The following is a 24,716-nucleotide window of genomic DNA, read 5'->3' as shown; positions in this document are numbered from 1 at the left end:
CTTATTGCTCCTATGAAATGGAAATTATACACTGAAATAAAGGAAAACAGACCTGTGCATTGACTGGGTATTCTTGACAGCACTGGAAACTCATTGTGTCCAGAGTTAGAAAGCTGTTTTATAACTAAATGAGCTATATCCAACTGTGTAACATAAGGCTGAATCTTCAGTAAAGACTTCTGATGACAATAGAGAACATGAGTGAAGCTCAAATGACTTGTGTACATAGTAATACATGTCACCAGTACCTGATGAAAATACTGGTTTTTAATATGTACAGCTGGGTTCCACACCTGTGTATTACAAGAGCTAGACAATGTAAACAACCCTGTTATATGCAACAATTTGGGCTGTTTAACATTTTAATATCTTTGTTATTCTTTCACCAATTGTCTATTCTGATTAAAAAAAAAAAAAAAGTTAAATTTGAAGTCAGTTTGTTCACTACCGGGTTGCATGAGTAATAAAGCAAAATGTGACCCTATACTTAAAAATTACTCTTGGAGTTTAACTATCCTTAGAAGTTACTTTGCAGTAATTAGCATAGTACTAATTACTTTGGAGTAACAGTTTAAGGGAGAGCAATTAGAATATACCATACCTACAGAATTCAGATTTCTCCTGCCAACCATGTGGACACATATAATTTCTAGAAACCAGACATGTCCATAAAATGCTAAATTGCAAATAACATCATCCACTGAATAAAAAGGCCAGAAGTTTATAATTCTCTAAATTTTGTTCTCTGATAATCACTACAATGTATGCTATTTTTAATAGCCTAATTTAGGCACTCTATTTAATAAGCTACATAAAATAGATTTACGTCCTTCCACTAGAAAGAAATCAATTCTTCAGGCCATACTTGTCATTTATATCATAAGGAATACTTTTGTTCCAATAAATTATTTATCCTGATTCCTATATTAATGGCAAGTTGCAATACCAGAAGTGACACAAGAATTAGATTATGTTTTTTTAAAACTTGATTTATACTGAAGACATTTGTTATATTTTGTGTCACTCCATGTTGTGGCTCCTTGACAGTTATAACTTTCCATTCCGTCCCCACTCCCCCCTCTACACAAAAGCCCACCTCCTCATTTTGACTATGGAAGGTCAAGTAGCAAGTCTCAGTAAGTAAACATTTCTCATACTTTTGAAACACAAAAGGAGAAGCCATCTCCCTTCCCACCCTCCATACTTAGAAAAAAAACCAAAACAAAACCCAAACCTCCTTTTACTCGCTTAACAGGTACTTGCAAAATTGTGTCACAAAAACGCACAGTGAAAATGACTGACTAGTATTAATAATTCACAGATAGAGCTGAGGTCATCACTTGTCATGTTTGGCATTGTTTTTCCTCATGATGATCCTGGCTGGTTACTTTCAGCAGTGGCTCAGTTTTTGAAGTAAAAAATTATCAACTCTGCAGTAGAGTTTAGCCTCTGACCAGGGGCATCACATATCTGTGGCATTTTTTTTTTTAAATGAAGTTGGCAACTGCATGGACATTGAAAATGCAGATTACACTTACAGTGTCTAGACTTTCATATATGTGCTCAGTTACAATTAAGTGAAGCAAAAAGTGTACATATTATCCCTACTGCTATTCTGTTGCTACAGAGCCGCAAATGTGAAAAGCAATACCTTGAAATAAAAGATTTCTTTGTTGCCCCTAGTCTACATAGCAGCACAGTTTTAAGTAAACACTAAAACTGTGGTTGAGATGCTTTTTTGATTTTTCTCCAAAGATGTAAACATCAGTCCCAGTGTCGTAAACATTGCTGTATAGGATGAGACAGAAGATCTGAGGCAGGATGACTATCAGACACTAGTGACAGAAGCTTGCAAGCAGTTAGCAGGTTTCTGCAGTTTTTCAGCTTCACTTGTCGGCGGGTCTGCAGCGGCTCGGAAGTTGAATGTTGGGCCTGTGCCACCATGTGCAGGGCTCAGAGCGGGGTTCTGACGTCTGTTGCTTTCAACAATACTTGAAGTGTTGGATGCCAGGCTCTCACGAGTACTAGAATGGAAAAGAAATATATATACACACTCACAGATTACATGCCTATGGATCTATCGACCAGGCAGGAAAGGAGAATAGAGTGTTTTATAATAGGCTTCCTGTGTTTGTACGTAATGTCACATCTATGAACCATCTCATTTTGACAGTACACATATGTTCCTCCAAAATGTGTTCCAGAGGTACTCAGCAGTCATCGTACTGTAACACAGGTACAGCACTAAGCAGAGTTGAAGCTGTCACACAAACTGTAAGCTGAACCAGTATCAAGCATCTGGATTTTTCACCCAAGGAAATAGCTTCCATCTTGCACGTCGAACACATCAACTCTCTTCCCTGACTGGTGCATTTTTGCACAAAGTAACTTCACCAAATCACCTCTGAGACTAGGCAGAGCTAGGAGAGCAATTATGTAACACAGCTTCCTCTGTTGTCTCCTATCTATGTCTTTGTACACAAAATATTAACTAAAACTGCTACTTTACATTAAACCCACAATGCTTCTAAAGAGAACACTTCAATTTTGCTTTCAACTGCAACCTACAAGCCACTGAGAAATCTTAACTACCTGGTCTGCGATCATGCCTTCAACAACAACTAGTGTTGCTATTTAATTCATAATACGGACAACGTTCCTTTAGTTCTAACATATCGTTTATCTACAGGAGTGACAGGACATTTGGAACTTTTAAAGACTAGGCCTTCTAATGATACATCTAATTATGAATGCAGAGGAGCCTGTATTTTAGTCTACAGTTTTTAAAAAAGCTCAGCCAAGATTTGCTAAGGCTAGTTTTATCACTAGTAACCTTTTGTTCTCTTTCCGCTCTTAATAATGTTTGATCTCCAAATAACATGTGCAGAGAGAGATCTGGTTTTCAAATAGCCATGTGACTCCTGCTTATGTATCCTTCACCTATAATCCTTACTTCTTTGCAAAATGACATCACCACTTGCTATGGAGATGTTTACAGAGTACATTTAGAGGACTGAATGGGTTCATTAAATAAGCACTAGATACAAAGATTCTAATGACAGATTTTCATAGTCAGGTTAAAGTCTCTTGCCTGCCTTGTGTGGACCTGACCCTGACACATGTTCCTGCTGCTTCCCTGATGCTGAGCCTTGCAGCCAGCCAGATCAGGGACCGCTCTCAGTTAAATACTAGCCCTAATTAAAAAAAAAAAAAAATAGCGCTAGCATCAGGGGAAGAGTAGAAATGCACAGCTTTGGATGTGTCGGGGAGAAATGTATCAGCGCATGGCATAGGGGAAGGAAGAAACTGCAGAAATCTTAAACTGATGGAATCTGGAAAATTGATGATCCTTTTAGGAAAACTACCGTAGATCTTTTACATAGATCAAAATGGTATTGATCATCTTCTGCCAGTTATCACCTTATTGTCAGTAGCTCCAAACAGCTATGATGGGTGACGCACACAGTAAGAGATCTCTGTAGCTGCAATTAAGTATGGTGCACTTCTGTTGCTCATGTTTTGTTTCCTCTCCCTCTGCTTTTTAACCAAAATAGATGCAATCTTTGTTTTTCAAAGATCATTCAGTATTGTATCATTCTTTATGGGACCAGCAATTCCGTATCTTCAAACATTTTCAATTCTGGTATTACAAACTGACCATTACAATATGTATACACAAAGACTGCACTAGAATTGCGCATGCAGAGTAATGCCTAAATTAGCTCTTCCGTTAGGTGACAAAAGAGCAGCAGTACTATATAAGCTCTAAAAATAAAGCAATAAAATTAATATTGGCAGCTAACTCACATAAAAGCAATGAACAAAATACCGTGAGGCTGTTTTCCCAATGGTGATGTGTTCATGAATTTTGCACACAAAATACTTTTGAAGTCAAATGACCATTCCAAATCTCTTTAACTACATCCTGAGCTTTTTTTAAAATGCCCCTTTTTTCAATTTGTCACACTTTAAAAATATACTTTTTCTTTCACAGTGTAGAATTGGTAATTTCAATTCCCCAAGAAACACTGCACTCTTCAGTTTAAATTAAAAGATACCACTACACCTCAGGAAGTCAAAAGTTACAACATCAGTGGAGGCTAGAAGAGTCTGCCTGAGGAATATCACTACATGCACGTCTTGTCTTTTATACTTTTCCCTAGGCGTCTGCTAATGGACAGTGTCAGATCTAGGTGAATGTTAACAGATGGATGCCAGCTGGAAAGCTTTTTTGTTATTTCCTGGAAAAGGGCTGTGGACTACATTTTTTGGTATAAGGTAGGAAAGAAATAGCAGCATAGTAATTATAGCCAAAGGGCTGAATTCACCCTCAGCTCAATTTATTTTTATAGACTCATACTGAGGAGTGACCAAAACTCAGAAAAACCATCCAATTTAACCATCTTGATGCAAAGCTCATGAAAAAACCTTTGAAATATCCAGATTATACACAGGTCTTACAAAACCAATACACGAGAAAAGCCTACAGAATCTGCCTTTTCTTTTTTTTTTTTTTTTTTTAAATTTTACTTTATGTGGCCTTGCCAAAAAAAGACATTTGTTAATAAGTAAACACTAAACTAAGGAATAGGGATGTGTGGAACACAGTCATTGTTAAAAGCTGCTTATCTCTGTTTTCCTTTTTATCTACACAAAGTGGTATAGCAGCACTAAATCCAGTATGCTTGCCATGTTCTGTTCTCTTGCTAGCTAAGTTTAACATCAAATTTTAGTTTTTGTGTAAATAATTAGGGAAGGAAATGTCTGCCTTTGCATTAACCAGAAACATTAGCTTAATATTCAGCTAGCATACAGCTAGCAAAATAGTAGTCTAAGAACTGATTTTTATTCAGCTGACATCCTGTCCTGGAGATGAAATGCACTCTGCGGAGTGAAACAGGCTGGGCAAGAAGCAAACACCACCATATACTCCCCCACAACAACTGACTGGAAGTATAGCACTTCAAATAAAAGAAGGGATTACACTTTAAAAAGAACAGTGCAAATAGCCTCATACAACAGTTTTATGTGAGAAGGATGCCAAGCATCTGCAGAATAATCAATAACAAGGACAAATTCAAAATCCTCTTAAGTGTCTTTAAGCTGGACTCAGTGTAAGTGGTACAAGTTACTCAAATTATTTTCCAAATTTTTTACTCAGAAAAATTATACATGTGTTAAAAGCCTGCTCTAGATTGATGATCACTGCATGCTGTAGCAGGCCCAATAATTGCTGTGTTGTCATTAACATCAAGTGGGAGTAGGCATCAAATCCAAAGGAATTTATTTCAGAGTGACACGATTTTAACTGAAAATTAAATTTAGTCCTGTGTAGAAGCAGGAAATCCTTCACACGCCTTTCTGAGAGCCTTTGCTATAGATTAAAAAAAAAAATATATATATATATATAGTTCTGAGGAATAAGAATACGTTCTAGAGGGGGGGGAAAAATTTTCTTTCACCTAATACAAATCCAGTCTTGGAGGTTTTATTTTTAAATACAGGCAATAAATAATTTAAGCTTAAGTAAAACACTATAAAAGAACTACCATTGTAAATTATTTCTGTGTTCTTAGAGTCATTGTTCTGAACTCTGATGGGTTGCTATCCAGGGCAAACAAAACCAGGCAAGCTCCATTCCAGCAGGGACCTAGGACTGTCAGACCAGAGAGAGAAGGAAGGAGGCTTCTTAACCTGGAAACAAGCTTGTGAAACCTTCAGGGTAGGGAACACACCAGCAACTCTCACCTCTCTACACCTGTAAGACTCCTAGCACACTGAGACTTCCACGATGTCTGAGATCACTGGAATGGAAATGACTAACCAGCACCACCACATGCAATCGTCTGGACTCTTTTCCCACGTATCTTAGGCAAGGCACCTCTCTGCTGATGCAGTGCCAGGTCACCTCTGAAGCTCAAATGTCCTGAGCACTTTCAGCCATGTGGGGGAACAGCTGTTTCATTCTCACCAGTATGGAATAGTGATAGATACACTTCCAAAATTTTTGAAGAAAACAAACAAAAAAGCCCAAACCCAAAACAATCATCATGTTTGGTGTTGTTTTTTTTTTTGTCTGAGACAAAGATTATGCCACCTAGTCATGTCTAGTCTTCCTGTAAGTCTTGTTGATGGTATCTTAGAGGGAAAGGGAAGGGGGGGGAGTATGCAGGAACTCATCCCTTCTATTCTAAATGCAAACACAAGTTTAATACAGAAAAAAAAAGAAAAAAAGGATACAGGGAGGTTTTCAGCGAACAGAAAACAAACTAGGTACAGAGTCAACGTTGCAAATGGTCATTGGTTGCTTACAGTACGGTGGGAAAACCACACATCTGAATGGCAGATTCCAGAGCTGTAGAAAACACTGTCTGAAAACATGTGAAATTGTTTAATACAGCCCTACGTTCTGTCACCAATATCATACACACATACAACTAAAACTGGAACTTTCTAGTCTGTAAAGCTGCAATGAATGTGACAGTCCTACCGTGGAGAGTTGAACCCGCTGTCCACAGTAATGCTGCTGCTGTCCATGCTGTCCAGGCGGGCTGAATGGGTGGCTCTCTGGTTGTTGCTATTCTCTGTTTCCTTCGGGGTAAGAAGAGTAAGATTCTTCTCAAACTTTCGCTGCAGATCCCTCTCCTTTTCTCTCTCTAGAAGCCACTGCATTGTGCCAACATCATCCCTGTTCTTTTCTTCCTCAGCATTTTTGTTGGTTCCTTCCTCCGAGTCGTCGTCATCAGACACATTGTAGTAGTCGAAGGAGGCCTCCTGGTTCCCAGTTGTCTCCTGCTGTCTCTGTGAAATGGGCATGACTTGTGTGACTGAGGTTACTATCGCTTGTTCAAGTTTCTCACATCTGACTGGCAATGTGTCAGAGGGGGTCTTTAGATGGGGTTTTAGCAGGGGTGTGCTAGACTTATGATAACTACTCACAGAAAGTGTGTTGTGCAAAGGTTTAAAGAGTGTATCCTTGCTAAATATTTCTTTCCTTTTATCAAGGCTGCTTGATTCAGCGCTATGGTGTTGAACCAGCCGCCCGTTTGCGATCACTTCTGGAGTTTGGCCAGCAATCGCTGAACCACTGCTTGGGCCCTTTGGGGACTCCTCTTTGTGCACCCCTGGCTCCCTAGCAATATGTTGAGACTGTCTTTCTGTGGGAGTCATTTTTTTGAGCCCATCTGTCCCTGTCAGTGTGTCATGATCCTCTTTATTCTTTCCCAGTGGTGACGGAGCAGTAAGCACAGTCTCACTGGATGTGTTACACTGAAAATAGTCATCGACTGCAGATTTTGTTGTGCAGGAGTTGAGCTCACTATATGATGGTAAATTCTCTGTAGGCTTGCTTTGTTCCAATAGGCTACAAGAACTGGGGGTTTCTATGCTGCCGCTAGCTATTTCAGGGATGCAAGTCTCTTTGTAGCTCGCAGATGAAATCAGAGCCCTTTGATGACTGAGCGACTGAGATGGCCTCAAAGTACTATCGTCAATGTAGGTTTGGCTAGTTGTTTGGTCATCTGGGCTACAGCCTTCACCTATGTCTTCAGGTGTGCCTAAAGTAGCTGAGCCCAGAGGCCCCTTGGAGTTATCCATGGATCTAGACCTTTCTTTAGCCTTACTGGACCGCTCATTCCTTGATCTTCTATCCTGTGTATGGCTGTGGCTCCGATGGACCTTGGAGTGGGAGCTTCCCCTGGAAGGTTCAGGGAAAGGCATTTCAGTTCTTCTTTTGGCCAGCTCACCAGACACGTCCCACTCTGGTGTCATGGGAAAGTGAGATTCAATCATGTTAGGATTGCTGTGCATTATAAAATTATCTCCCTTGTGTTCTATTATAAAACAGCCTTCCCGTGGGGATCGAGTCAAGGGATCATAGAACTCATACTCCCTTTCAGCAGGTATATCCAAATGAGAGCCATCTGATGGGTCTCCTTTGGACACCCGAGTCTTGCTGTGTGACCTTGATTTCCCATGAGACTTTCTGTGATTCCTGCTCTTTTTACTTCGTCCACTGTGGTGAGCTGAAGATCCTGCTTTGCTGCGCTGAGCTTTTTCTTCTTCAAGTTTCTTCATTAGTGCAGTGTGCCTCATGACGTTTTCCACAGTCAAGTCTGGGTTAATGCGCCTGATAATCTCCATTTCTACCTCTCTAGGTATAGTGGTAGGGGTGTCCTCATCCCTTAGTGGCCACTCCTCTGGAGGAAACTGGGCAGAGAAATTTGCTAACTGTTTTGTCTTGTCCTTCTTAAAACTTAATCGGAATAATTTGAGTCCAAATTTCTTAGACTGCTTTTCTACATCCTTAGGCTTTGTGAGTGTCTCTGCTTTATAAGAAAAATTGACAGTACTTTTACTTTTCTCAGTAGGTGGGACCTGACATAATGAAGGAGGACAGTATGAGTCTTTACAGTCTTTTGCTGATTTCCTCTGTAGGGTAGATGCATGCATGCTGTGCATGTCTTCTCTGCAACAATGGCAAGAGTCACAGTGGTTTTTGGGTAGTGTTCGGTCCCTGACGCATCCCGAAGTGGAAGGAGTTATAGTTCCTTGTTGTGGAGAGGTACATTGAGACCTGTCAGGTATCCTCTCATCCAAATGGTACCATTTACTGTTGGTTCTTATGAGAGATGGTGTTATAAAGTAAGTCTGTGGAGTTACAATGAAATAACCATCTGGAGTTGGGTATATTTTCCTCTCCCGCACAAGCATATTCAAGGTATGTCGAAGGATTTCTGGACTGGGTGTTGGAACTCCTAGAAATGACAGTAAACACATATCAGGGAGTGCACAAAACCATGCAGGACTCTGGGTCCCCCCTCCCCAAAAAAAGCAGTTTTCTTCAATGTGCTAGCTGGAATATGCTGAACAAGCAACTCCAGCAAAGCACTTTGTTAGGCTTTCTCTTCTCTGTTTGTTTTTCCACTTATCTCCTACACTTCAGACATATCAATTATTAATTAAATAGAAAGGAGGCCATTAATGTACTGTTAAAAAAAAAAAATAGGGAACTTCTAGTCACTTCCATTACGCAGGTGACCTTAAGCTACAAGATGGAATCACTGGAAATCAACGGGTGTCAGGGGAAGCATTTCATTTTTATTCTTCCAAATAAATATTCATATCCCAATTCACCAGAACTATTTATTATAATGCCCAGTCATGTATAAAACAGTGGTTATTTGTTACTTTGGATGCCTAAGTTGTTTTTCCACCAAAGAATATTACACAGAAAAAAAGCATTCTCCCTAACCACCCATTTATCACGAACTTGATTGAACTCTTCCTCTCCCATTAAAACGTGTTTCAACTACATCAGCTGCTCCAAAAGAGACAAGCCTTAAATGATACAGTTCATCTTACCCAGACTCTTCCTCTATGCTGGAAGTTACAGATCTAGCTCCTAAACATTTGCTTACAAGAGTTCCCTGCCTTTCATGCAAGATGTCAGGGACACTACCTAAGTGCATATATTGCATACTGAGAGGGGGACAAAAATTACAGCCCTGCATCAATGCCACCTTAGCCACATGGTAGACCTGGCATTGTGAACATGGTCATTCCTACTACCAGTACTCCTGCTGAGTTGAGTGGTGCAGGACCAAGTCTTCAATACTTTATTAGATGAAATACCAAGTTAGCATGCTGTGCATAGGAGTAAATTCAATCCAGAGATAAGGAAACAAGAGATTTAGTTCACAAGCTAGTTTTAAAAAAAATCTGTTTATGCTGACTAAGAAATAAAATTTTCAGTTGCAAAAGCTATCTTCAATCTATACATTTTGCTGAACTAAAATGCATTTCAATTTTAACTTAATGCTGGGTATTGACGTGGTTTACATTTTTAGAACCAGAGATTTTTTTTTCAAAGGTTTGGATAGTCTATTTTAAACTAAAAAGTTAATATTATCTGCTCTGGGTCTTAGTTTTTTTCCCACAAAAATAATTTAGAAAAAAAAAATAGAATCAGAGAGTAACTTAGGTTGGATGGGAACTCATGAAGTCACCTGGTCAACACCCCTAGTCATAGCCAGGCCAACTTAGATCAGGTTGGTTAGGGCCTTATCAAGTCAAACTCTGATTACCTTCAAGAATGGAATTTCCACGCAATTATGCATGCAAACACATTTCAACAAAGTATGTGCTTTTCACAAAAACACTTAACGGAAAAATCTCAACCAGGTGTAGCTGCCAAACACAGTATCATAAGTAGCACATATTGTCTGGTCACCAACTCTTCTTCCAGATGTCAAAGGCTGGAGCCCACAAGCTCACTGACCTTGTATTAGAAAACACGAGGATGACAGCAAGGGCTCTGGCACCATGACCAACACCCTGTTAAAAGATTATCAACCAGAAATAGAGAAGTTGTACTAATTCCTTAATTCATCCTCTTCCTTGCTACTGGGTTGCAGGCAACATAGTAAGTATTCTTATGTCTGGCTTTGAAAGTTGTTTGAAATTAGACATGACCATACTGCTCACATCCAGAAATACCTATAACTAAAAATCTTATAATGGAAACAGCAAAGTGTACGGAATAACATGGACACCTGAGTGAAAGCAGTTAAAACAGAGAAGGTGCCAGGGAGAAGTACATGGGGGCAGTAAATATATTTCATGCCCAGTCCAGAGAACTGAAAAACTGGGGCTGATCCAGACACAGGATGTGAAGGAGGTAAAGAAAGGATACAATTTGAGACAACAAATGAAACTGAAAATTGGAAAGAACATGCAAATGAATCAGAGAATAAGGAATGTGCATCTTCTCCCCTTTTCATATGGGTATCCACATTTTATGTGACAATCCTAGAGAGAGTAACAAAGACCCCCAGAATTTATGGATGAGCAAGCATGCCAGAAATTGCAAAAAATGGGAAAAGCTGAAATCCAGAGAGCTGTGGGAAAAAAGGACTACCCCACCCTAGCTCAGAGTCCTGAATCTCTCTGGACTGAAGTAAACAACATGCTGAGCTTTCCCTGAACAGTGAGGCACTGGCAATCGGAGAGCAGGCTGCCTTTGCCATGAGATTTCAGTAAAGCACAGGAACACAAAGGCTGATTTCAATTCCCATAACAAACAGCGCTCATCATCTAACCTCTTCTTTCCTGCAGTGGAGCTGCTATGTCTGCTTGTGTAACACCACCTCTTTTATGTTATGCCTTGCATCCCCACTCAAGCTCAGGTGCTGCTCCGCCCTGTGCTGAAAATGCACTGCAGGGTCCCATTCCGGCCCAACTGAGATGCACTTGCTGTGTAGCAGCCCATCTCTCTTTCTGCCTCTACATAAGCAACCTGACAGATCCATTGCATTTTCCAGGAGCTTACACATAAATGCCTCATCACATACCTACCCTTGTCTGCAAGAACTTGCTTCTTCATATTTATTTTACTTAAAGACTTTTTTTAACATACTATTTCAAAAACATCAGAAAAAACTAAAATAGAGGAAAACATGCTCCTGGGAGTTTACAGAAAAGTCATAGATTGAAATGGATCTTGTGATGTTTTACACTAACTTAGGCAAAAATATACTGCAAATACATGGCAAAAATAATAATATGTATTTTTCACCCAGTAAACCATAATGACTACAATGTGTTGAGTAAGTGAGTCTCTAAACACTGGATGCACAGTAGTTACATTAACTGACTGCATCCTCTGAATAGAGAACGTGCAGATAAACACCAAGGAAAAAAAATAGCGTGCCTGGGCAGTCAATGATGCTGTTCAGTTAATCGTGTCAGCCTTCTCTCTGGAGTTGGAGACTATCACTTTTATCACTCCCAGCATACAGCACATCCCTGTGGTTCACTAAGCCAGCAGTGACAATGGCAGATACAGATCTTTGGAGCTCAGCGTTGCCAGCTACTGCTAGTTACGGGTTTTGTTCAGATCCCTTTCAGGTACTTAAAAAAGCAGAAACAGATCCAAACTCAAATTAGGCTTTCCTGCATGGTGGACAGGAGCAATGACGCTACTCTGGCTCCCATTGTTACTATTTTAAATACAGATTTCCTGGCTTTCTCAAGACTTTTTACAGCAAACTGCCCACATCATGTCTATATGTAACCTACCCCACTGCATTCAGGAGTCTCCTTATGGTCTCCCTTCCTCCAGTACATAGGAACAAGAGGAAAAACCACAGCAGTTTAGAGACTCTAGCATATAAAATATTGCATGACAGCAGTGCTTTTATTTAAGATTATGTAGTGGTTTAATAATTCAAAAGCAGAAACTGTCTGGACACTGAATCATCAGACATGTATATTTTCTGCATCTCAAGAGAGTCTACTATGCCATCCACTGAGCTTCGAGAGAGAAGATTATGTCTTGTTTGCTGCTCACAAAGCACACTGACCTAGACTGAACTCAGTTAATGTAAGACACTTATTTTAAGTGCTACATATACATTTCACATTTAAAGAGTGAACAGTTATGAAAGTGAACGTCAGAGGAATTTGACAGCTTTCAGAAAACTGTTCGCTTCAAAAGCAACCTAGTCCAATACACGTGTTTTCTACACTGAAATTTAGAACACCTTAGACTGATTTTAATAACTGAAAAAAGAAAAAAAAAAGAAAAGAAAATAATTACTAAAGGCAGCATAGACTAAGGCTTGATGTTTTCTGCAGCCAGGTTCATACAGATAAGAGGGTCTGGCTGCCAAATACAGAAACAGAGGTTACATTCTTAGCTCCTTATACTGGATTTCAAAGATCTACAATTAATGTATGGGATTTAAACCATGGTCAATAAATTACAAAGTAGGGCTGTACAAACATCTCATTGTTAGAATTAAACAAAAAATAAAGTTAGAATAACGGGAGCATGTGTAGCAGAAGCCCTCTTGCTTTTTAGAAAACTGACAAATAACAAAAAGCCACAAATAAAATGTGCATTATCATTACAAACTTTTTCAGTAAAATAAATTAATGAAAAATACATCTGAAGTAGTATTTAAATGGTGTTAAATCTGCTAAAATTATTTTCTCCTGAGCTGATGCTAAGGCTTAACAAGGGATAAAAGAAGTACTCTGATTGGCTCATGAAACACTAGTTAAGGATGCGGAGTGGTTGCTATGTGATGGTATAAATAATTAGCATACCTTATTTCAGATAGAGCCATGGCCCAGATTTATGCCTGCAGAATGGCTCAGCAAACTAGAGGGCTAGACTGCAAGAGTAAGATCCTGCACTGAAGAAAGAGGTTTATTATTCTTAGGCAGTTTGAGAATAGCATCTGGGGTCTTAGGAAATCTATACATGCCATGAAATGCAGTGAAGCATCTGTTCATTAAAACACAAACAACATGGGCAGACAAGTGCTGCCACAGGGTGAGATACAGAGAGGTTATGTGACAACGACAGATACATCTACACTGGTAATGCTCTCCTCTCTCAGAGCATCAGCACCTGATTAGGAGAAATAAACTATCAGAATATGGGAGGACATCAGATATTTCAGAATAGCCCCAGTTAATAAAACAGCTCAAATAGCCATGGCTGAGTTATGAGAGAGTTTGGGCAGACAAGTGAAAAATATCACGCAGAAGAAGAGGAGATTCTGTTTGTTGGAAAGGACAAAATTTTTGGATAATCCTCATAGACTGAAAGAACACATATGTTTGCTATGTTAAACATATCATGGCTAAGACAGAAAGGCATTTTTCTAGAGAGAGGAAAAAAATTGGACAACAAAGGGGGTATTATTTTTTTTCCAAATAATTTAATTTACGTTTTGGGAAGTGAGGTAGGAAAAACATGTCTCTCCTTTTTTTTAATCTCAGACTTGAGAAATGCACATGCTCATGGCTAGTGGAAAAAAAAAGAGGTAGCAAGAGACTGTGCACTAACTTGCCTCAGGCTTCTTCTGAACAAAGTCTACAAAATGATCCAGCCTGTTGAATTATTTTTGATGTATGTTTCTGTCTAGCAAGAATAACACAACACATCAAGTCAATGGATAATCATGCTCCCAGGAAACCCAAGGGATGTCACCAAAAAATTATGATTTCCACCATGAAATAATGTTTATATAAAAATATTGATAGAATCATTGGAAAAATACTTGCTATCTAACTCTTCTAGTACATAGCTATATAGAAAACATGACTTGGAAAAAATAATCAAAATTAATGAAACTAGAATTATAATTGTGAACTTCGTCTTCTTTGCGTTCTATCCCTTACAACTTTTACCACTGTTTTCAAAATCATACAAGCGTAATGAAAAAAATCGCGATAAACAAAACCACAGATTGGGACAGAAAGCCAGTATTTACAAAATATACTTGCAGTCATTTTTTCCAAAGTGCAACTATTAAATGTCAGACAGAATTGTTTATTCCAAACACAACTCTCAATCCAGAATTATATTTTTAAATCTCAGAATTTAGTACCAGTTATAGCAAAAGCCATGTAACATTCAAGGCTTTAAGTAACTCTTGCTCTGAAATGTAAGCAAAAAAATGCAAAACATCAAAACAGCTATGGTTAGGCTGTCTAGATAAGGCAGATGCATCAGTGGTTTTCCTACTGAAGCATTTTTAATTAGCTGCTTTTTATAGCTGTAAAAGAGGTACAATGGAGAAGTTTCTCAACTAGTTTAGAGAATTGTAAACTCAGGCACTGAATAGTTAAACATCTTGCTCAGGATCACACAAAGCACAAGTGAAAAAGTTGTGCTCTCTTGAGCAGCAAACCTCTGCCCAATGCTTTTACACCATACTCTCAGATGTCTCTAAAAGATAAATTTTGCATGATTCACCAACTCCAGATACAGACTGCCAGTAGGAAAGCAGCATATTCAAGAGTACGTTCTTAATATACATTCCTTTTTTTGATGTTACAGTATCTTTAATCCAAGACATTTTCATGTTACCACTTAATAGAGACTATCAAACACTGACAAGAATATCTCCTGAACAGGACACCAGTATTTATGAACACAGCAAGTGTACCTATGGCTCTCGAAACCTTTTAGTCATAGAGAGAGTTGTCAAGTCAAAAAAACAAAACAAAACAAAACAAAACAAAACAAACAAAACAGAGCAATTTAAAGATTTTTTAAGCAAGGGCAGTATACAAGCAAAAGCTAGAACTGTGTCCAAGAAGGCTCTGAAAACCCCTGGAAACCACTCTGACAAACTCCTTTCAGTTTAAATATAACCTTTCCCTGAAGCAGGCACATCATCATCATTGGACTCTATTACCTGTATCAGGCCACATCAGTTTTGAGAACCTGTCCTAGGTGAAGGAAGACATGCAGTTTGTGGGAAACCTGCTCTTTGAGAGAGAATGCTCTACACAGAGACCTCCATGAGGTTATCTCTGTGGAGACTGGACAATGACACTTGAAGTGGTTGAATGATGTCAACAGGCCTCTTACGAGTTAGCTTATAACTGGCTTGAAAGCCACAAAGTGGAATACGTCTGCTCTGGCTATAACACATGCTTTGTTCTCCCTATCTACTAAAGAAGTCCTTAACTCTTTTGACTATGATGATAAAGGTTATTTTGTGAGAAAAATCACAAACAAGCTTATTCTGATACCAGTCCGAAAAAAGAAACAAGCCAATACAGTTTGCTGCTCAGTACCTCAAGGAATTTTTAACATTTACATAAAGTCAGAAATTAACCCAGCAAAATGCATCTCACATGAATGGCCCTGTCAAAGAGAACTCAATTCTCTGTATGTTTAAGAATAAAGAAAAGGTTGTAAGATTAGAAACCTAAAGCCTCCTTTTACTTTCGGGTAGCATCTCAGGATTCATCACTATTCCCATCCAGAAAAGTGAAGAAAAACAGACCACCAGACACTGAAACTTCCTCTTTTAAGGAAGTCAAAAAGATAAGCAACCTTTTGGGTGAGGATTGGGGATTCTGTAACTGCCCTTTTACAGCCATGCGCCTATCTGACCAATGATTTATTAATGTCCAGTTACCTGGGAAGCAGGTTGTTAGGTGCTCCATTAGTGCTTCTTGTGTGACTTGTTTTCGGGCAGAGTTCATTGCTGAGATGGCCAGGCAAAGGATTTCCCCAAGTGGAATAAACTGTGACTGACTGATGGGAGACATGCTGATGGGTGATACATCACCTGTAAAAAGAACACAGATGTGCGATTAAGCATCTTGTTTAAAAATCTGCTCATAGAACAAGGATGTAGAGATACAATCGGAGAAGATGTGCTCAGCTCTGTAGTCTTTGTACTGAGCTGGGGATAAAACTCTTACAATGGAGAACCATCCAACAGCTTATTTCAAAACTTACACACGGTGAACTTTGGAAAATGGGAGATACACACTATGGAGACATAAGTTTCTCAAAGGGTGCAACAGACAGATTCAGAAAAATGCCAACGAACTAGCACTTATGGTTGCAAAAGCTCATACCTGAATATCCTACTAGGTAACTGCACAAACAAAATAGCTGTATGTATTTCTCTGGACATAAAAGGGGAGATTTTACTCCCCTTTCAAAGGCTAGAGGTATGGTTCACCTATCATTTCCATTTGATTTAATATCTTTTCTTAACAGTAACAAAGATCAGAAAAAATATTGCTAAGTGAACGAATAACATTTTCACTGAGCTGATAAAGCATGTAACACCCTTTGGAGGCACAGAAGTATCGTGCACATTAAAACTGATATCCTGAATAAATCTCTCCTAGATCTAGATGGCAAATGTCTTTGTACAGACTACAGAAGACTACAGAAGACTTTGTACAGACTACAGAAGAGAAGCTTTAATGGTTCCAGGATGGCCTGAAAATTAACTTCGTTGTAACTTTTTCATGTTGTCTTTAAAAATAATTCATTAACCTACATTTTGAAAATTACTGAACGATCTTCAAAACGAAAGTTATGGGAGAATTTACAATTTGATAATACTATCATGACTACACAAATACACATATCCATGTGCATTTTTACATACTTTGTATAAATACAGAAATGGTTTTAGAGTCTGCTCTGTACCTCCTCTTGAAGTGGAAACAGTTCCCCAACAATCTCAAACAGAGGTAAGCAGCAGGCTAAAAGATTTACTTTGCCAGTGGAAAAGGAATAATAAAGAGTGACAGACAGAAGAAGGGGTGCTTGACTACAAATCCCTTTCTGGCCACAGGTCAGTCAATAGCCAGGGATTAAGTTTTACCTAAATGGCTTTGAAATCTCAGGAAAATCACACTATTTCTGCTGTCACCAAGCAATACCTTGTGATCAAATCAGGAATCAAATTACTGGAAATTAATTCAAATTCAGACTTTCCTCCACAATTTAGAGGATCTAGTATTTGCCCTATTAATTGTACATTATTATTATGTCTACTAAACAGGAACAGCAGTCTGTAAAACTGATATCAAAATGCATTTAATCTTGCATTATACTCAGCACTTTGGGGAAAGAAAAAGAATTGGTGGGAGTAGCAAATTGCATAACTGCTTCAGTGAGACTTATGAGCAATATTTTTCAATACACCAGCTGTACGATCTGTTGTACAACAGTGACACACATTACCCAAGACACAACGATTTGAAATACACATTTGTGCTATGCTGTTTCCTGATTGCTTATGCTTAATTAGGCTTGACCACATCAGTGCCACAATCCCAACACAGCAGCATTCCTCCAGCTTCAACACAGGGCACCCCAAGGTCCTCCTTGTCCTCATCTGACCACAGAATAATGACCTTAAAATATTACCTTTTCTGGACATTTTTTTCTTCATATACAACAGAAAAGTTCTTGCCATGTGCTTTACAAACAATGGCTATCAAGAAGATTGTAGGCAGCTTACATGGAAACGTGAGATACGCTCTCCCATGACTTGAGAGCAAACATCATTTGTCCCCTCATCATTTCAGAATGGATAAAGAACATCACAGTTACTATATTACTATTTAGTAATACTTATACCTTCTGTCAGCTTAAACTTGTTCATAGACAACCTTTGTAATCAGACAGACACATAAGTTTACCAACTTTGATCAACAGTCACCATGCACCTCCTGTAGAGGATCAGTTTCTTTAATGATTAGTTTCATGTCTAAAAAGCATCAGAACTATGATAAGAATTATGCAGATTTAGATAAGGAATTTAAGAAATTACTGTCTTTCACACAGATATTATCTAGTCACGAGTATCCTTGTGAGCACCACTAAGTTCAATTCAGTGCAATGTCAAAGAGATTGGCATATATTGCCCTCAGCTGAGGTTTAACCTTATCAGGTTCACTGGGCACTGAAACGGGCTCCCTGGGTTGCTTTAAGGGCATCCAGTAACTTCCTGAATTGTTTTATCTGGATCAAGACCTGGCAAATTCTTAAACCAAAGCACCGTGGCAAGAGTATCCCTGTGCCTGCTCCCAGCCACACACTCACACTGCTGCCTATGCAGACGCCGGGATGGGAGAGCAGGAGGAAGACCTCTTTCTTTCCATTGCACCTGGAATGATCTACTCACAGCTAACCAGAATGCTATTTAGGATGTAAGGAATGGGCCTTAATACCATTATCAGCTTCCTGAAGTGGGAAAGTGACTGGAAGAGAGCTACACATGAAGCCTAGCAAGTGCTGATAATTTATGTAGGTTTGCTCTGGGGCCTCCCAGCTGCCCCAAGAGAGATGCTTGGACAAGAACTCAAATCAGTTACTCTGCTCACCCCCAGCAGCAGCCCATCCCTCTCCCCTGGCAGAGATCCAACTCTGGGATCACTGCCAGTCAGGACTTGTTAACTTAAAACTGGCTAAGTACAAGTTAAGAAATAACAAAGTTTACCTTGGTTTTAGTAACCTCGCATTTTGCACAATCTTTCCTTTCAAAGCAGGCCTCCAGCATGGAGTTGCTTTTCTAGGTGTGTGCAGAAAACATTCAGTCTGCACACTTGACACCTGCCAGTTGGCTCCTGTCAACAGGAACAAGGCAAGAGTTTCCACTGAAATATTAACTACATTTCACATAACTCACCAATATAAAACACCCAGTATTAGTTCCTTAATGTTAACATAATCTCTAGTAAAGCATGCTATACTTACTATGCCAGGGTAACATAAATCGTGCTTACAAATATTTGGGAGCTAAACAACCATTTCATTAACTATAAAGATTACTATAATCATTCATAAAATCATAATTTAAATAGCTTTAAATGCAACAGAAATGGCCAACAAATATTGGTTGATGTGAAAGCCTTTCTCTCTGTTTTGTAAGGGACTAACTCCAGTTAAGCCTTATTCTTTTCCACTGAGTGCTCTTCACCCTTCTTCATTATGACAAGGGAACTCTTGTTTCATCCCTGTTGTGCCAGAATTACCTCCATAGCTCATTGTCCATAACTATCTGCTGGAGATGACTCCTGGCTCTTTGTTTAAAAAGGCTAGCAAACATCTGTAAAAATTTCAGCAGACCTAGTGATAGAAAGCCAAAACCCCCTCACTCAGGGAGGCTCTAATTTGCCAAGTTTTATCTTAACTATCCTGTGGCTCTGGGAAATTACAAGTACTCTGTGTTTACAGTTAAATGAACAAACTTCTTTGATGCACAACAAAAAAATATCTTCTGTGTATAATTTAAGTTAATACATTAACACCAATTATATGCATGAATACTGTTTAGCCTGTTGAACAGAAGGTTTACTACAACTTATTCAGGAAAGACTTACTTAAATAAATTTTTTTTCTTCCTAATTTTTTTCTTGAAGACCACATCCCTTACATAAAATATCTAGCATATGTCTCCTGTTAGATCTGACTGATGCTTGTCTCAAGCAGCTTTCTTCTGAAATAAAATTACTGTCCTTGACTTTCATATGTTTATGTTCCCAATTAAATGAAAACTGGAGCTCAGAAAGCAGTTTTCACCAGCTGACTGCATGTTTTGTTTAAATATGAGACATATATATATATATACACACACACATAGTTTTAGCTCTGTTTCTGCAGTATCTTTCCAAACTTTTCTCTAAAGAATTTTTTTTTAAAGTTTTCCTAGACTTCCTCTTTTAAGGGGCATTTAATTTTCAAAAGTGTCTAAGCACGTTAACAAACAATGAATGGGATTTGTCCTCATTTATGCCTTGGGGATTTGTAGCAGTATCCTGTGGGGGGAAAAAAATGTTACTTAGAACCATTGTGTAGCACATAAAATAAACACTTAGTTCTTACAAAGCACATTTCTTCAGTGTATTTCAAAACATTCTGAAAGACTGGGTAACCATACCTATCCTTAACACACAGATGAGAAAGTGACGGTCTGTAACAGAGCTGGGAGTGAAAATTCACACATCCTGAACCCATACCAGCTGGAACCTTTCCTGTACCTGTTTATCTAGTGTCTCTGTTCTCCGAAAGTCTGAGAACCACCATCTTGGAAGAAAATGAGGTTTACTATATTCTGCACCACGTATCAGCAATTAAACTATCAACCACGTACTGATGACAGAATTTTTACTAGTGATTCTGCTGCCGGAAAGAAGTGACCTGGAAGTCAAACTCCCAGTCTCATAAAGTTTGCATTAAGATTGTTTGAAAAATCACCTCTTGACTTATAAATGGAACCAATTCAGTAAAGCCCTTGTGAAGGAAAATTAGGGAAATTAGAGTACGAAGACACACTATATTAGAATTTATACAGACTATTTCCCTGAAATGGGGAAGAGACCCTCTGATTACACTCTGTATCCTGTAAAATATAGTAAGCCAAAGTCCAGTTTCTCTTCTCCATCCAGCCTCTCAACACCTGTTTAACCTTTTGTTTCCTACAGATCAAGACAAACTTTAAACATGATTTTTAACCTGCTTTCTACAGGAATCGAGGCTTGCACAATCACAGTGTGCCAGAGAGGTCAAGCCTCATTAGACAACAGATATGCTAAAACAAGTATTTGCTGTGCATGATCCATCTGCACAGAGCTTCAGGCACAGCCACCTCCCACTAGATAGGAGAGAATCCAGTCAAAAAACACTTGTCAAGGGAAATCCAACTTCACTACTTTTGCTGCTTATAGAACCACATTATTTATCAGAAAACATCAAACTAGAGTATGGTAACTTCATGGCACCTCATGATTATAGTGGTGGTTGCAACATAAATCCCCTACAAAAATTTTCTTGCCAGCAGCCTGTTCTTGTCAACACTCACCTATGATTTCACTCTGGGAAGAACTACAGAAAGGTCCTTTTCAAACAAAAGGTAGCTAACAAAACCAAAACTACTGGTAATGGGCAAAAAGAGGGGTCTTCAGCCTATAATATTATAATTTTTATATACATATGTGAAAAGCCTCTTCTAGAAAAAGCACATTTTCAAATTTACTTAAAGAAGGGGCAGATGAAGAAGTTAATTTGCTCTAGGTCGCACATTACCCTCTTTTCCCCCCAAACCCCAACGTGACTGAATCACTCTCTAATTAGAGAATACTTACACAAATGTAGCAAACAAAACCATTCTTATGTGAACTCACAACAATGATATGTAATTGCCATTTTAACCTAGATGACATTTCCATCTCATTAAACAACAGGAGGGAACAGGAAGAATATGCAGATTTCTGTGGTATGACCCAGACTACTTCGAAATACCTTGGATCTGCACTAGCACACTTACACAGAAAAGAACACATTTTACTGGCAAAATCTGAAATAATGAAAATTAGGTGTGTTGCTTGCGCTGTTCTCAGCTCTCGCTAAATCCTCCTTTTAAACCACATTTCCTGGAATATTTTATGAACAAAGCTGCAGGTTGTGTTTACTAGGCAGTTCCACGTATCAGGGGACTGTAACAGTAAGAAAAAAAAATACATTAAAGATTCATCCATTTATTCCTGTTCAAGAGCAGCTTAAACAAAGGCTTGACAAATGAGGAAACACATTTGCTAACCAGCAAGCTCCTTCTGCACCTCTGAAATGCATGCACACCAAAACATACCTTCCCTTGCAGACACAGATCATGAATGCTTCAAGAGTGACCTGGCTATGTGACCACTACAATTCTAACCAGCCTGAAGAAAACACAACCACCTTAATAACAACCAATCATATGACAAACACTGGCCTCTGAACAAAGTTCTAGTCCCTTGCCAGTCATTAACTTCAACCATGTAAATTTATCTTTTTAATCATTCAGACCCAGCTAAAAACATGATTTCCAGGTTCACCAAGTGGCACTAACTTTCAGAGAAAGGTACTAAATTGCCCACAGCCAGCAGACTTGTCTTACACGCATTTATCCTGGGTATGTCCTGCGATTTAAATTTCCTTTTCTTTGTTCATGTCCTGTGGCCAGCTGACTCCTAATCCAAAGTGATATCCCAGCACGTGTTACAACTATGACCATAAAATGTTTCTGCTGGAGCACGGAACTTTCCCAGAGGATTCAGTTGAGGAGATTGCAGTGGCATTGCTTATCCTGGGAAGGAGGGGGAAACTGTGTTTTTTTTAATATATTGTGTGCTTTAGAATGTGTTTCCTCAAACAATATTTTTCAAATACATCTTTTAATAAATGTCTATGTCTATATTCCTGGCACACAATATGTTAAAAAAGGGGGACTTACCTGAACCCCTATGGTCTGGTTCCATGCTCCAGTACAGTATCCAAGTAGCTGTGATGTAACAACAATGTGCATATTGGGGCTTTATATCACTGTGAAAGCTGGCTGGCTGCAGCATAGGTCAGTGCCACAGGACCTGAAAGAAGAAAAACAAAGCATGCTTTTAGGCAGTAATATGCTAAACACCCACCTCTTGAAGCAGGAAATAGGGGCTACCAGAAAATAAAAAAGAATACAGTATCTATGCAGGTCCACATAAAAGGAATGCTATTTCACACAATTCTCACATAAGTATGAGAAATAAATGGTTAAGAAATGACAAAGGAGGTAGTGGTAGGGAATCTAAAGGGGACTACAAATACAATTCCCACACAGTGTTTTGAAAACATCTCTATCCTTTTGCCCTATTTCCACGGATCGGATCGGTTGAATCATGTTCTGACACCACCCCCTCTCTTCCGAAGGCACTCACAGTCTTCACAAAGCACCTCTCCACTGCAGTGCCTCAGGATTCTGCAGTGTCACTCCTCTTCTCCCCGGCTCTCTGCAAAGTGAAGTCATAGGAATGGATCAGCCAACCTGACTTCTCTCACTACCCTGCCCAGAATACTTTGTGAATTGAAATGAGTCATCGCTCTGAAAAAAATACACAGCACAACGTTCCAGGTTTCTCCCTATGTCTGCACTGGCTTCTTTGTCTTTGAAACGAAGAGCCTCTGCTTCTGGAATGGTGCCCAGCTGCACTGTACCAGATAACAAGCCAGCCTCCTCATTAAGTGGACAAGAAAGCAATTTACATGCACTAGCAAAGAGAAGTTAAAGCTTTAACCCTCTAGTCCAGACAAAAAAAATTACCCCTAACATACCTGCCTGATGTAACATACAACCCCCAATACACAAAACCACAAATACACAGACATACCTGTGCATACACACTTACACAGAGCAAAATTTTCTCAAATTATTCACTATTTAGCATCATATTTACCAGTTTTTACTCTATTGATTAAAAAGAAAGATTTTACTCTTCTTTGTCCGTCCTGAAGAATCCTACAGACCTGCACATAACAAACAGCTCTGCTATACAGTGGATCAAAGTTGTTCAGCTGCAAACTGTTTATCAAAAAAATTAGAAGCAGTGAACAAGCTCATTTTTCATCATCCCATTCACCATTTGGGCTCAAAACAAAGTGAGACCTGCAACCATGCCAGACAGAAAATGTCAAACTGCTCCAAGTGCCAAGAACCAGTGGAGCTGCTTCAGCTTCTGCTGCTATTGACAAGAAGGTAATGCTCAGAACAAGGTCACTGTGTCAGGATCTCACTCCCAGTACTAGGTTTTCCTTTGCTTGGTGAGGATATGCTAAGCTAAAGCATCAGGAAAACACAGAAGAAGAAGTAAGAATAGTGTGTGATGAGAGACAGATGCTGCTGGTTTGAAGAAACCTTTTTAATTCTTTGGGGATTCTCTTCCAAGAGAAGGAAGCATTTAAAATTGTCTATATTGCAAAAGAACTATTTCGAATCGTGAACTAGTAATCAAAATGAGAAGACCGATATACAGGAATGGAGGGGCAGACAAAAAAAGGAGTGCTGCCACGAGGCACTTCTTTAAAGGTTCCTATATGCTAAGCACTCTGAAATAGTTTGAAGAGTAGTAGGCACATAACCTATATATAAAATCCTGAAAAACAGCACTTTAGGACTCACCTGTGCTCTGATGGAATAAATTCTCTTAGGATCTTCCCCAAATTAACACACCAGGTGTTTAGGACTGAATTAAATACAAGGGTCATCACCTCCCTATGCTGCAAGCCCTAGCCTTACAGCTACCCTGGCAGTGAGAGTCAAACCCAGGCTAAAATGGGTCCATGTAAGTGTTTCAAGAGGACAAATAAATAGCTGGGTTACATAACTAACAAATATCACTTTTGTTTACAGGTCTATGGCAATTGTTATGCAGCAAAGCCATACTATAAACGGGCTAATTTACAAGTGTAAGGTAAGCTGGGTGCTTTGCTACACCTGCAGTTACACAGTAGCCGTGATCTCAACATTAAACACCGGGCTTTTGCTATACACACAGTCATCAATTTCTGTGTTCCCTGAACGGCCTCATTCCAGGAAATCTTCCTTCAACTTTACAGGAGATTTGCCCTCCCT

The 24,716-nt window shown here is 39.0% G+C and overlaps 1 protein-coding gene across 1 annotated transcript; it reads right to left on the bottom strand.

Annotated features, from left to right (window-relative positions):
• Positions 1-1,742: 1,742 nt before the first annotated feature.
• STOX2 (storkhead box 2) lies at positions 1,743-23,052 on the bottom strand. Its single transcript, XM_010073881.1, has 5 exons — positions 23,026-23,052; positions 22,557-22,689; positions 15,948-16,100; positions 6,491-8,756; positions 1,743-2,024 (listed from the first exon to the last, which is right to left on the bottom strand). Exons 2-5 carry the CDS (start codon positions 22,669-22,671, stop codon positions 1,829-1,831), a joined length of 2,730 nt encoding a protein of 909 aa, XP_010072183.1. The 5' UTR covers positions 22,672-22,689; positions 23,026-23,052; the 3' UTR covers positions 1,743-1,828.
• Positions 23,053-24,716: the final 1,664 nt, after the last annotated feature.

The sequence above is a fragment of the Pterocles gutturalis genome, unplaced genomic scaffold, assembly GCF_000699245.1.
Source record: "Pterocles gutturalis isolate BGI_N339 unplaced genomic scaffold, ASM69924v1 scaffold48042, whole genome shotgun sequence".
NCBI lineage: Eukaryota > Metazoa > Chordata > Aves > Pterocliformes > Pteroclidae > Pterocles > Pterocles gutturalis.
The sequence above is the reverse complement of the archived record's forward strand: the minus strand, read 5'-3'. Positions and strand labels throughout refer to the sequence as shown.